Source organism: Desmodus rotundus, chromosome 4 (assembly GCF_022682495.2).
Source record: "Desmodus rotundus isolate HL8 chromosome 4, HLdesRot8A.1, whole genome shotgun sequence".
Taxonomy (NCBI): domain Eukaryota; kingdom Metazoa; phylum Chordata; class Mammalia; order Chiroptera; family Phyllostomidae; genus Desmodus; species Desmodus rotundus.
This window is the reverse complement of record NC_071390.1, coordinates 11,641,331-11,653,757: the sequence shown is the minus strand read 5'-3', so window position 1 is coordinate 11,653,757 and position 12,427 is coordinate 11,641,331. Positions and strand designations below refer to the sequence as shown.

General features: G+C 45.2%; 1 protein-coding gene across 5 annotated transcripts in view; it reads right to left on the bottom strand.

Annotated features, from left to right (window-relative positions):
• Positions 1–12,427, bottom strand: part of ABLIM1 (actin binding LIM protein 1) — a 258,566-nt gene that overhangs the window by 169,070 nt on the left and 77,069 nt on the right. Inside the window, exon 1 of one of the 5 annotated variants that reach the window (XM_045191346.3) lies at positions 4,864–5,141. The exons of 1 other annotated variant lie outside the window; for it this stretch is intronic. In XM_045191346.3, the coding sequence (XP_045047281.2) occupies positions 4,864–5,107 (244 nt within the window). In that variant the 5' untranslated portion in view covers positions 5,108–5,141. Of the gene's footprint in view, positions 1–4,863; positions 5,142–12,427 lie in introns of those variants that run through there. 3 more of the 5 variants (XM_053923087.2, XM_053923088.2, XM_045191349.3) reach the window with 3 other exon arrangements.

The window sequence follows — 12,427 nt, the reverse complement described above, 5'->3', positions numbered from 1 at the left end:
ATCTCTCTCTCTTTCTCCTTCTTTTCTCTCTCTAAAATCAATAAATAAAAGTTTTAAAAAGAAACAACAATGCATAAACCTCATGAGGTTCTCTCGTTCTCTCCGCTATACGGTAAATCTGAGTATTTGGGCCTTGGGAGACCATCCCAAGTGAAGGCAGCCCCTGGGGGTGTACTGCATAGCAGGTGCTTGCACCAGAGCAAAACCACCTTTCCATCTTCAGGAATACAAACTGCTTCTCCAGGGAGGGTACTGCCAAGTCTACTGGGGTCCCTGGTCTCTAGTGTAGATAGAATATTCTGCTTTGGGATTTCAACTCAGCTAACAACATAATCACTGAACCCTTTTCAGATATCCTCAGGGCTTTTGATAACAGTGCCAGTTTCTTCTTGTTTGTTTGTCAAGAAGGAAATTGCCCTAAATATGCTCTTTCATTTGTACTAGAATCAAAAGCTAAGAAGGACAGAAAGAAACAGATTCAAAAACTTACTCTAAGATGGGCGAGGAGAAAACCCTGTATAGATACTTACACTTATGAGCTAGGGAAAAGAAATATTTGCTAATTTTCCTAGCACAGACAATTTTATTTTATTTTTTTAAAGATTATATTTATTTACTTTTAGAGAGAGAGGAAGGGAGGGAGAAAGAAAGGGAGAGAAACATCAATGGGTGAGAGAGACATCTTGCCTCTTACATGCCCCCAACTCCCCAGCTGTGCCCTGACTGGGAATTGAACTGGTAACCTTTCAGTTCACAAGTTGGTGCTCAATCTACCGAGCCACACCAGCCAGGGCAACAATTTATTTTATAAGCAAATTTTTAAATACGAGTAACTAAAAATACGTAATTAGCACTACTATTTACAAATCACAAGTGTGCCCACGCCCAGCTGGTCTCATGGACGACTTGTCCTTAGGTGAGACCACACAGCATCACAGTTAAGACCATGAACTTGGGTGTCAGGCCAACCTGGGTCCAAGTCCAGCTCTTCCACTCACTACCTATGTGACTTTTGGCAGGTTTCTTAACTGCATATGCCTCTGTTTCCTCATTTGTAAAAGGAGGATTAAAAGCAAGTAGTACTTGCTTTGTTATTAGGAATAATAAATGGAGAAAATTAGAAAGTACTTGGCATAGCAGGTCCTCAGGGAGTGAGGACTGTTCTAGAAGGGTCCTCACCTGCAATCAGAGAGAGTTACATCCAAGTGCAGAAGCTACTTTTTATGTTCACTGATACATTTACTTCGTCTCATGTCCCAGCTTCTTGCCAATTCCTTTTTTGCACTTAAATGGGGAAAACCAATCCTTCCCTATCAATTCCCCGGGGCTGTTCTGAGCATGACAAAGGAAACACACACCGAGGGGCACTTGGAAAAGCATGGAGCCCCACATAGCTCAAACAGGAGCTGAGGCATCTTGAGGTCCCCAGACAACAACAGGAAGCTGCAGCATCTTGAGGTCTTTCTGGCAGCTGCCGGAGGCCTTTGCCAAATAATGCTGAGTGTCCTGCCAGGAGCTGCTCCTGAGTACCCGGGAGCTTCGCTAGCACAGGAACACACACGACTGCAGGAGGGTGCACTTCCTCCAAGCACCTGTCCTAAACAGGATGCTCCCAGCACACAGAGTGACTTCCTGGGAATCCCACTTCCTGTGCTGTGTTTACAGTCCTGGGCCCAGCAGCACAAAAACTGGACCTCTATTGTGTCACAGCAGTGGAAGGCAAACAGAAATAATTATTTTTTGAAAAAGAATAAATTATTTTCTTGATTTTATTTTGAGAGAAAGGGAGGTGGAGAGAGAGGGAGGGAGGGAGGGAGGGAGAGAGAGAGAGAGAGAGATTTGTTGTGCTAGTTATTTGTGCATTCATTGGTTGATTCTTGTATGTGCCCTGACTGGGGATCAAACCCACAACCTTGGTGTATCAGGATGATGTTCTAGCCGATGGAGCTACCTGGCCGGGGCTATTGTCTTTCTTGGAGCTAAAATGTAGTGGATGCATGTTGGTGCTGCCATAGCACACACTTTTGATATTGATATGCATGTTGTTATTTAATACTTATAATCAATACTTCTCTTAGACCTCGGCAAGCAGGGCCTCTGCCCTAGACCACACTTCCTTAAAAATATCTAAGTCCCTTTCTTAGGACCAGCTGGGGCCGGACTGTCTAAACAAGACACTCCAGCCTCCTCTCTAGAGCTCTCTCTCGTGATCCCCCACATCTCTCCTGCCCTGAGCAGCTCCAGGGCTCCTGTCAATGGGGCTGTCTCAGGCCCGGGGAGCCAGTTCAAGTCTAGGAGGGGAGTCTGGTGAACATTCACTCTTTCCCATGACTGGGCAAGATTGGGTAGTCAACACACTGATTTGGAGCAACTCATATTATTTGTACAACCAGGGGCCTCATGAAAACTATGGCTTAGGCTCATAGCAATCATATGAGGTGTGCATTCCTTTTCATATCTTAGAGATAGGGAAACTGCGACCTGGAGATATTAACTTCCCCAAATAACACATTTATAAGTAGAAGAGCCGGGACTTACATTCTGGAATGTCTAACCCCAAAGCCATACACGGAACTAATCCCCCAGATTGCCTTATCTGCCTCCACTAAGTCAGGGATATCTCAGTGATGGTTACCCACTCCTTTACCCAGGGCTCTCTTTGAACTGCTTATTCTCCTGTTCCCTTCTGATGGAAACTACTGACAAGCCATTGTCCAGCACACCCTCATTCAATCACTATTTACCTGGTCCTCCCTGTGACTTCCTGCTTTCTCCTACTGGCAGACCTTATCTCTTTCAGGAGCATCAACAGCTCATTCCAAAGAGTTTGATTTGAATCTCTTTCAACAGGAGTATTCAGTAAAAGCACAGAACTCATTCACAATAGCTCCAGGAGAAATTGAAGGCTTAGTTTTTATCCCTAATTGCGCAATAACCTTTTTTCCTCAATAAAGGAATATTAGGTGTCTGCCAGCATATAAAACTGGTATTTGAGAGAGGTGCCCTCAGGTGCAATAGGCATGGCCAGCTGGTTCTGAATAAGGTTCTTCTAGGGTAGCTTATGTGAGGGCCAGGAGAAGACGCCATGTCTTCAGCATCCCTGCTCTTTGCTCCCCTGAAAAGGATGAGGTGGAGGCTGTTGGAGAGTGAGAGAGCCCAAAACTGTCAACATCAGCTCTGTCACACTGCTATCCCATCCTGCCTCAGCACTGATCTGCCAGCTGGCCCCTCCCTGTTCCAGTCAAACTCAGTGTAGCCATACATGAAATACTATTTCATACCCACTAGGAGGGCTGGAATAAAAAAGTCAGATGATAATAAGTGTTGGCAAGGTTGTGGAGATGCTGGAACCTTTATACACTGTTGGTGGGAATGTAAAATGGTGTAGACACTTTGGAAAACAGTCTGGGGCTTCCTCAGAAGGATAAACATTAGAGTTACCCCATAGCCCAGAAATTCCACTCCTAGGTGTGTACCCAAGAGAACTGAAAACATGTGTCCACACAAAAAATTGCACATGGATGTTCACAGCAGCAATAGTCACAACAGCCAAAAGGTAGAAACAGTCCCTCAACCAATGAGTGGATAAACAAAATGGGGTCTATCCATACAATGGAATGTTATTCAATTGTGACAAGGAGTGACATAGTGATACATGCTATGATATAAATGTGCCTAGAGAACATGCCAAGGGAGAGAAGCCAGCCACAAAAGGCCATCTATTATATGATTTCACTCGTATGAAATGTCAGAATGGGGAAATCTTTAAAGACCGAAAATAGATGAGTGGTTTCCTAAGGCTAAAGGTGGGGATGGAGAGGTCGGGGTTGGGGTGGGGGTGGGGTAACAGCTACAGGGTGCAGGGCATCTTTTTGAGACAATAAACATATTCTAAAATTCACTCTGGTGATGGTTGCACCTATCAGTGACTACATAGAAACCACTGAGTTATAGACTTCAAATGGGTGAATCGTATGATATAGGAATTATATCTCAATACAGCTGTTAAAAATTAACTGTACAAAAACAAAACAAAACAAAACAAAGCACCCCAGTATAGGTTCATGACCTTACCTTGCCTAACCTTAACCCAGCCCTGCCCTCCTTTCCAGCTGTCAAAGGTGGCATATATTCTGCTTTCTGGCCTAACTGATTCATCTTCACATGTTTGTAGGAACCACGTGTAATAGCCTTCTGCCTTCTGTATTCATCTTGGTACTGATTTGGACAAGAAGGGGGCAGTTGGGGAGGTGTCATCATCATTAATAAAGGTACCATTCCAACCTCAGAGTCCAAACGCCCCCAGGAGCAATGGCTCTGTCCTCAGACTGGGCTCTCCCCACTTCTTTCCCAGGCAGATGGATGAGTGACCACATTTCAATGAGCTTCTTTGAAAAGAAGCCTCAACAAGTTCTCTCAATATTATAAACCCTTTCTTTTGAAATATTTCATAAGATGAGCCTTCCGTAGGCAGAGACACAATTTAGACCTTGACTTTCCTGAGGTCATTCTTTACTCATGTCATTCTGCTGCCCTGAATATTTCTGTTCCATTCATCCTTTATCACATAAAAGAACAGCATCTACTGATAGAGATCTTTCTTTTCCATCGTACTTCCTATTTTGACAATTATTAGTACTAAGTTTGGAAAGAGACACATTTATTGTTAAGATTACAAAATCATGGGCAAAAATACCCTCAGAATTTAGCTCTATAGCTAAATTCCTCCCACTCTTGCCACAAATTCTATATTAAGAATAGTGTTTCCTTTGAAGAATACAGTTTGGAAGAATAATTCGACAGCATTTTATTATTAAGCCAATCAAAACACACAAAGAGTCCAGGGCAGGCTCTTTCACTTACCCAGGAGATCAAAGTTGTTAGCCAAGTGCCTGGACGTGCAGCAGACCTCAGGGTGCAGATACAACCGGTGGGTGACAGTGGCATGCCTGTGGGAGGAACAGGGGCTCCCAGGGATGCTCACACCCTCGACAACCAGCCTCCTTCTGTAGGAGCCCCTGGTGCGGGTTGTCTCGGAAGAGGTGACTTTGCTTTTCTCGGAGCTGCACAATTTCCCCAGGCACTTTAAACCAAGCAAGGAAGGCATCTTGGCATGGGTTACAGAGAAATGCGGAATGGGCACCAGGACGCCAAGCAGCTGTGCTTCCCCACAACTCCTCAGCCTCCTTATTGTTTCCTTTTCTCACTGCCCAACAAAGAAGATTATGGAATATGTATTAAAGTGATTACCCTCAAGAGCTTAGGGCTCCCTGCGTGGAGGTGATCAGGTATAAAAACAGCTGCTACCGGGAACCCAAGCCTGTGTCAGTCTGAGACATGAATGCACATTCAGACATCAGACTGAAATCCAGAGCGAGAGAAAGGCTATAGCTGCAGTATCCAAAAGAATTCACCTGCAAATATTCCTAGCAGGTAAGAGTACCGTGATTAGGACTACATGGTATAAATCTAAAATGCAGACCAGAAAACAGTCAGGATAGTAAGTCCAAGTTCTCACGTGTTGAAGCTTCTTTTCAGATCTCACAGAACAAAGACCTCAAAGTTCTTCAGCTTCACCTGTTGTTCTTCAGCAACCAATGGAGCTCCCGGCCACGGTGACCAATCCTTCCCATTTTCTAGAAGGAAACCCCTCCCTCTCATGCCATGAAAGTCTTTCTGCCTCATTCCATTAATCCGATGCTAATGATATTCTTTAATGTTGTTTTGTAGTTTCCTGCTACTGTAGACTCTAGCAGCATCACACGACGGAGAGAGAATTACCACATAGGTAACTGTGTGTTTTCACAAATTTACAAGCAGGCAGGACCCTCACATGATTAGGGTGTTGGCACACAAAGGCCATCCCCGGTAATAAGCACTTACCCCTGACGTCCACTCAGTAAGGTCAGGTACAGTACGGGACAGTCTATAGCCACACAGCAGTCCCAAGTTAGAACGAATAAACCCATACTCCTTTTTCTGACACTGGCTCTTGTATTCTTTTTAAAAATTTATTTATATATTTTATTGATTATGCTATTACAGTTGTCCCATTTTTTTTCTCCCCTTTATTCCTTTCCACCCTGCACCCCCCACACCAGCATTCCCCCTCGTCTTAGTTCATGTCCATGGGTCGTACATATAAGTTTTTTTGCTTCTCCATTTCCTGTACTATTCTTAACATCCCCCTGTCTATTTTGTACCTACCATTTATGCTTTTTATTCCCTGTACCTTTTTCCCCATTCTCCCCCATATTCTAATAAATTTTCTTTTCATTAAAACCCTTATATATTTTAAACAGAATAGAGTTATAGAGCTGGGAAGGCCTTCTAAGACTGCCTAGCTTAGGGTTCCCAAATATCACGACACATACGAATCTTCTATAGAGTTTTGGAAAAATACAAAATTGGGGGGGCGGGGCTAGCTCAGACCCTCAAATGAGATTCTTTGAGGAGTGGGGCCCAAGGACAGACTACTGTAGACACATGAAGAAGAGAAAGGATAGCCTCCTTCGATTGTTGCCAGCTCCTAATCTTCAATGCGGCATTCAACAACAGAGGTCAAGAACCAGAGAGTTCAAATTTGCTAGAATGATCCTAGCCCAATGGGAAGCACAGTGGAAATGGAGGGACATGCTCTGTCCCAGAGGCGTCAGCCTCGGGCGGGGCTGGAGAGAGTGGAAATACGGGAGCTGTCCCATAGTTCACCTCAGTCTCGCGGTGAAATTTCTGTTCTCGAATTTTAGGAATTAAGCCCTATACTGACACTGCCCCCAGAAATAATCCTTCGAATGATGTCCTCTGAAACCGGTTCACAAAACAGGGAAAGCACTCTGTACATGTCCTATTTCTTGGGTGTCTGCTTCGAAGAGCCCCAGGATGTACAATGGAAAGTGTCTTATTGACATTTCCCAAAGTATGGTTTCTGAATCAATTTGTGCAAAATACAGATGCCTGAGGCCCATCTCAGACCCACTAGGTTCTTCTAGAATGTTTCTGTAATAAACATCGTAGTGTGAGAACCTCTGCCCTATACGATGCATTCCTTCTTCCTGTGGTTAGCTTCCTATAGCTCTGCTCTTTGCAAAGTGAGAATGTGAGCAATTCTGTCTGCTTATTTGTTCACCTGGCTTGTGTGTGAATCACATATATGTGTTTATATGAAAAAGCTGGGTGCAGACATGCCAAACACAGGCTCTGGTACACACCAACAACACACAGACGCAGAACTTAGATAAGATGATCATTGTCTTTAAATCCAGCATCTTCTGAACAAGACAAAGCGTGACTATTCCATGACTATGCCGTTCTGCCTTCTTGGTCCCTACACTGCCCACTAAACTGTCCCAGCACCGCCGAACTACAGTGAATTTTATAGCCCCGACCCTACCTCAGCACTTAGCTGTTTTATCAGAACATATTCAGGCCACCCCGACATTATTGGACAAGTTCATAGATCCATATATATGGTTAAGGAGTAATTGTATACATTTAAATTCATCTTCGATAAAAGAATTATATGTAAGTTTAGTATAATTTATGATTTTTAGGTCAGGATAGAGTACAGTAAACGCAGACCACAAAAAAAAGGCTGATGAGATAGCAGAGGCCTGCTTACTTTTAAAGACAATCTGACTGCAGGTAAATGCGAGGGGCTCACTCCTTTCTCAGGCGGTGGAGAGAGTTAAGGGTTCCGATGCTGGGTGCTTGGGGGTTGGAGCCAGCAGTGGCCATGGGCGCCCATGAACTGAGTTCCACTTTCCAGGGTGCCTGCAGTTCTGAAACTCTTTTCTTCCACAAAGTTCAGGGTAACCATCAAGCAGAGGCCATGCCTCCAATCTTAAAACTATACTTTCAGTGCTGTCTGCCTGACTGCGAACTCTTCAGCCATGAAAACAGAGTGTGGAGAAGATCCCTAGAGAAGCACCACGGGAGAAATGTCTCCCACTCCTGCATGAACAGCCGCCTCTTGCCACAGCCCACATAAAAGTACAGCCGCAGCACTGAGGAAGCAGAGTAGTGGTTTTTGGGACAGTTTATGTGGTCACACGACAAGGTATCACAATGCACTACGCTACAAAGCCGATGCTAATTACAAATGCTTAACTTTCACCCAAGGTTTTGCTGGCCTGAGTATTTTATCAGAAACAGTTCCATTGCACCAAAACAAACTCTTCTATGAAAAAAACGGTGAAAAGAAACCATCATCAAGCAAATTCACCAAAGGACCTCAGCCCACATTGAGAGGCCCTGAGCCCTCTACTCCTGCATGCCGTGGAAGCTCAATAATAAAATGAACCCCAACCTCAGTGCCAGGCATTTGGGGGCTACACAGTGCTCAGAGGACGGATGATGCCTTAATGATGCTCTTAATTCTCCAGTCACGGGTCAATCCCCACAGCGATTCTCCACAATGAACTCTGACTTTTCTTTGATTTTATTCCATGTAATGATTTGGGTCTTTTTTGTTTTTAAATCAGACAAATGTCATCCTCCCCCCTTTAAATCATCTGCTAAGATCTGCCTGCCTCTTGTTAAGAAAAAAAAAATTAAGAAAGAAAAATCACTACCTTTAGAATTTGAATCTTTATGAGATTTAGTTTTCTAAGGAAATGGTCTGAATTTATAGCCAGTGGCTTCCTCAGTGACCATGGGGCTACTTGCTTGTCAGTTTTTATTTTAATCAGAAATGAGCAAACAAAGAACTCGTCAAGCCCATTGAAAACATCTGCAATAGCTCACGATACTCAGGATGATTTTTGCTGTTGAGCAGAACAGAGTGAGTGGCCACACAGCAGTGTTTTAAGTGGCAGGGCGCAGTGGGACTTCCTGACCAGGATGCCTGGGCCCATTGGAGGTGCTCCTGCTCCAGCAGCTGTGCCTGCTCCCTGCCGCCAGCATGGCTTACATTCAGTCCTCTTCACCTGTACCATCAACCTGGGGCCTCTCCTCAGCAAAGCTCAATGCTTAAGGGGTCTTACCCATCCCTCCGAAGCAGGCGGTGATTTTCTGAGCACACTGGCACAGGCTCCCATCCGGGTAGGGCTCCTCTGGAAGGCCTGCTTCGTCCATCATTCTGCAAGCAGCTGCTTCTTTTCCCGTTACACCACCCGCCTAAGACCTGCTCAAAATGGAACAGGCAGCCAAGCCCCCTCTTCCATATCATCTCCATTAATAATTCAGATACTACATGAAATCTGCTGAGCAGTCAGGATTGAGAGCACCAAGGCACTCTGAGGACCAAAGCATAATTAGTTTAACAGACAGCAAGGGTCTCAGGTTACCCTCTGATAATACTCTCCATAGGCAAGATTTCCAAATGGCAATGGGAGCCACGCTTGGAATGCCTTCAGGGAAGCAGCCGCCGAAGGGAATTTGCTGGGGGAGGACCGCAGCCACCAGCTGCCCACCCCCACCAAGCTCAAACCCCGTATGTTAGACAAGGCTGCCCTATGACTCTGTCCCATCGAGTCAGAACTGTTACTGACCACTCATCACAGCTCACCAGACTGTGGTCTCCCCCAGCAGCCGAACCTCTCTGCAACCTGAGCACACCCCACACTTCCCAATCCTTAATCCATCCTGGGCTACTTTTCCCGAAATTCCTCATCTTCTCCTATCTGATCCTTCCGCAAAATCCACCCGTCCTTCAGAATGCTGCTCAACTGTTGCCTTCTCCTTTAGGGTTTCCAGAGTCACTCCCTCTAGAACCAATTTTTTCCTGTCTTGTCCCCAAATAACAGCTCTACTGTGGCATTCACTCTACCCTGTCTTGTCATACGGTTACCTGGAGACTGTATCATTCCCCCTGCTGGCTACTGGGCTTCTAGAGGGCAGGAGTCTTGCCTTGGTCACCTGTTTCCTTCACATTGGACTCTACCCATACTAGGTGCTCAATGCCTCATAAAGAGAATTTGACGATTCTCATTAAGAAGTGACTGTGAACTGTGAGTACCCAACATTTGGCTAAGAGTCAGCTATCAAAGACAAAACACACTTCAGTCACTAGGAACTGCTCTAACAGAAGAGGAAAATGTATGCATTCTATACCAATTGGTCTGAGAACCATTCCCAACTATACAGCTGTAGAATGCAATTATCCTCCTACTGGCCAGAGCTTAGTATCTAAGTGCCACTGAACTGGAAGGCACTAAGTGACAGGCACATGCCTGAGAGACCAGGCCAGCTGTGGCCACAGGAAGCTGTCCCAGTGGTTGGTCATTAGGAGACAGGCCAATCTTGCTGGTGGGATGAACAGCTGAGTGGCGACTAGAAACCCCCGCGTCAGCACTTCTCCCACCTCTGCTGACAAAGGTGCTGGCCCCGGAGCAGGTGCAGGGTGCCTGCCTGCTCCAGCTCCCCTCCATAGCCTCCCAGGGGTAAAAAAGCAGCGGAAGCATTTCCCACGGCCCAGGGGAAAGAACATATAATTCATCTATCTCAATGCAGAAGAGCCACAACTCAAACCTCATGTTTATTGTCAATTGACAAGCAAATGTCAAATACCCAAATAATCTATTTCCTGCGTGTGACACAGTCAGGGCCTATTGCTCACCCACGTCTTTTCCTGAGATCATTAATCTCTGGACTTCAACTTTGACTTCAAAGAGGAACCTCCAGGAGTTCACGGGCACAAGAAATATGTAAGGTAGAAAAGGAATGTAACAGGAGATCTGATTAAAAGCAGCGTCAGGGTTTTTTCTACCCTTTGTTTAAGAGAGCCGTCTTCAGTGAACAAACATTTACTGAGCGCCGACAATACGACAGGCCAGGTGTTAGCTGCCTTAATGATGAATAAGCTAGGCGCCCTCGAAGAGCCCGTGAATTAGCAGGAGACTCCGGCAGGAACGGGCCCAACTGCAGTACAGCTCGCTAACTACCGCCCCAGCGCATAGTTACAGCAGTAAGAGATTGGGGGCGTTGGGTTAGAGTTCCTGGGTGTGAAAGGAAATGTGTTTCAGAATGACGAGTGGCTTGTGTTGCACATTTTACACGGACAGTTCTGTGTATTCCTATTATATTCCCGACAACGGCACATGAAACACGTTTTGCCCTCTAGGGAGTCCGCAGGGGGTATGCTAAGTGTGTGCCCTTCCCCCCACCATGCTCTCAGGGCCAGGGTCTGGTATGATGAGAGTGCCTGAGAGAGAGACATTGAGTCAGCCTGGTGCAGGCGGGATTATGGACAATGTGATGTTTGATCTGCATCTTGAAGAAAAAACACTTGCTAGGAAAATAAGGGGAGTAGGGTAAGGCAGAAAAGAAAACCCAAAAGGAGGATGCTCCCGAAGAAAGCTCTCCTCAGATCACCCATGACAATGGCAAGAGAGGTCAGGGAGCGCAGACAAGCCCTAGGAGGAAGACCCTACCCACCCACACACAACCAAACAACTCTCTCTGGAGCGATAAGACGGCATTACCTTCGAGTAAGCACAAAACGTGCCTCCGAACAGTCTGCTCGCTACCATTCTTTCCTAAGGGTGTCGGGTTCTGGGGGAACTCTTGGGGTGGGCCCACCAATGCACTTCACACCGATTCACTATTAACAGCCTCTCCCTGCACTTGATTTTGCCCCAGGACTTTATAACCACAGATGTGTTCAGCACAGCGCAGTCCTGTGCGGTGACATGGTGGTACACTCTACACGGAGCCCCCACACCTCAGACGGAGAAACTGAGACCGGGGGGACCTTGCTTCCATCTAAACTAAACCCACAGAATTAGATGTTTGAGGAGAACCAAAACTCCCCAAAGGCAAGCCCAAGGGTTTCATATGAACAAAAGACACCTTTGGCTAGTCTGAAGTTCAGGTCTGTAGAAGGTGCTTGAACACAGTGTTTTAAATGTGGCTACAACTCTTTTTCTAACCAGAGAGAACTTTCTCTTCTCTTTCCATAGTCTGGGTTGACCCGGTGACTTTCTACTGCATTCTTTTTCTGGAAGGGACAATTTATTGGATACAACACTGGGAGTCTGTTATAAAAGATGCTTTGAAGCAGAATCATTGTTCAGGCATCATTTCATCTGCTGGTTGCCAAAATAGGGTATTCAACACCTTAAAGATAATCTATTGCAGTGTTGAAAGAAAACCCTAGATCATAAATATAAAATCTTGTTCTTTAAAAGACACATGGACAAAACCAAAGGGGCGCCGGATCAAGCATGGGACGTGGGGATGCCTTGGGTGGGGGAGAGGGCTGGGGGAAAATGGAGACAACTGTACTTGAACAACAATAAAAAAATGTGAAGAAAAAAATCTTGTTCTTTAAGATTTTAAATGTGTATGTTTTAAATGCGTACATCATGTTAATATAGTGCATTATCGATCAGTAAATAATAGACATAAAGTCCATTTATTTATTTATTCATTTACCACTGGGCATGCAAAATCAAGAGAGTTTGGAGACCAGGGATTATTCTATCGAAAT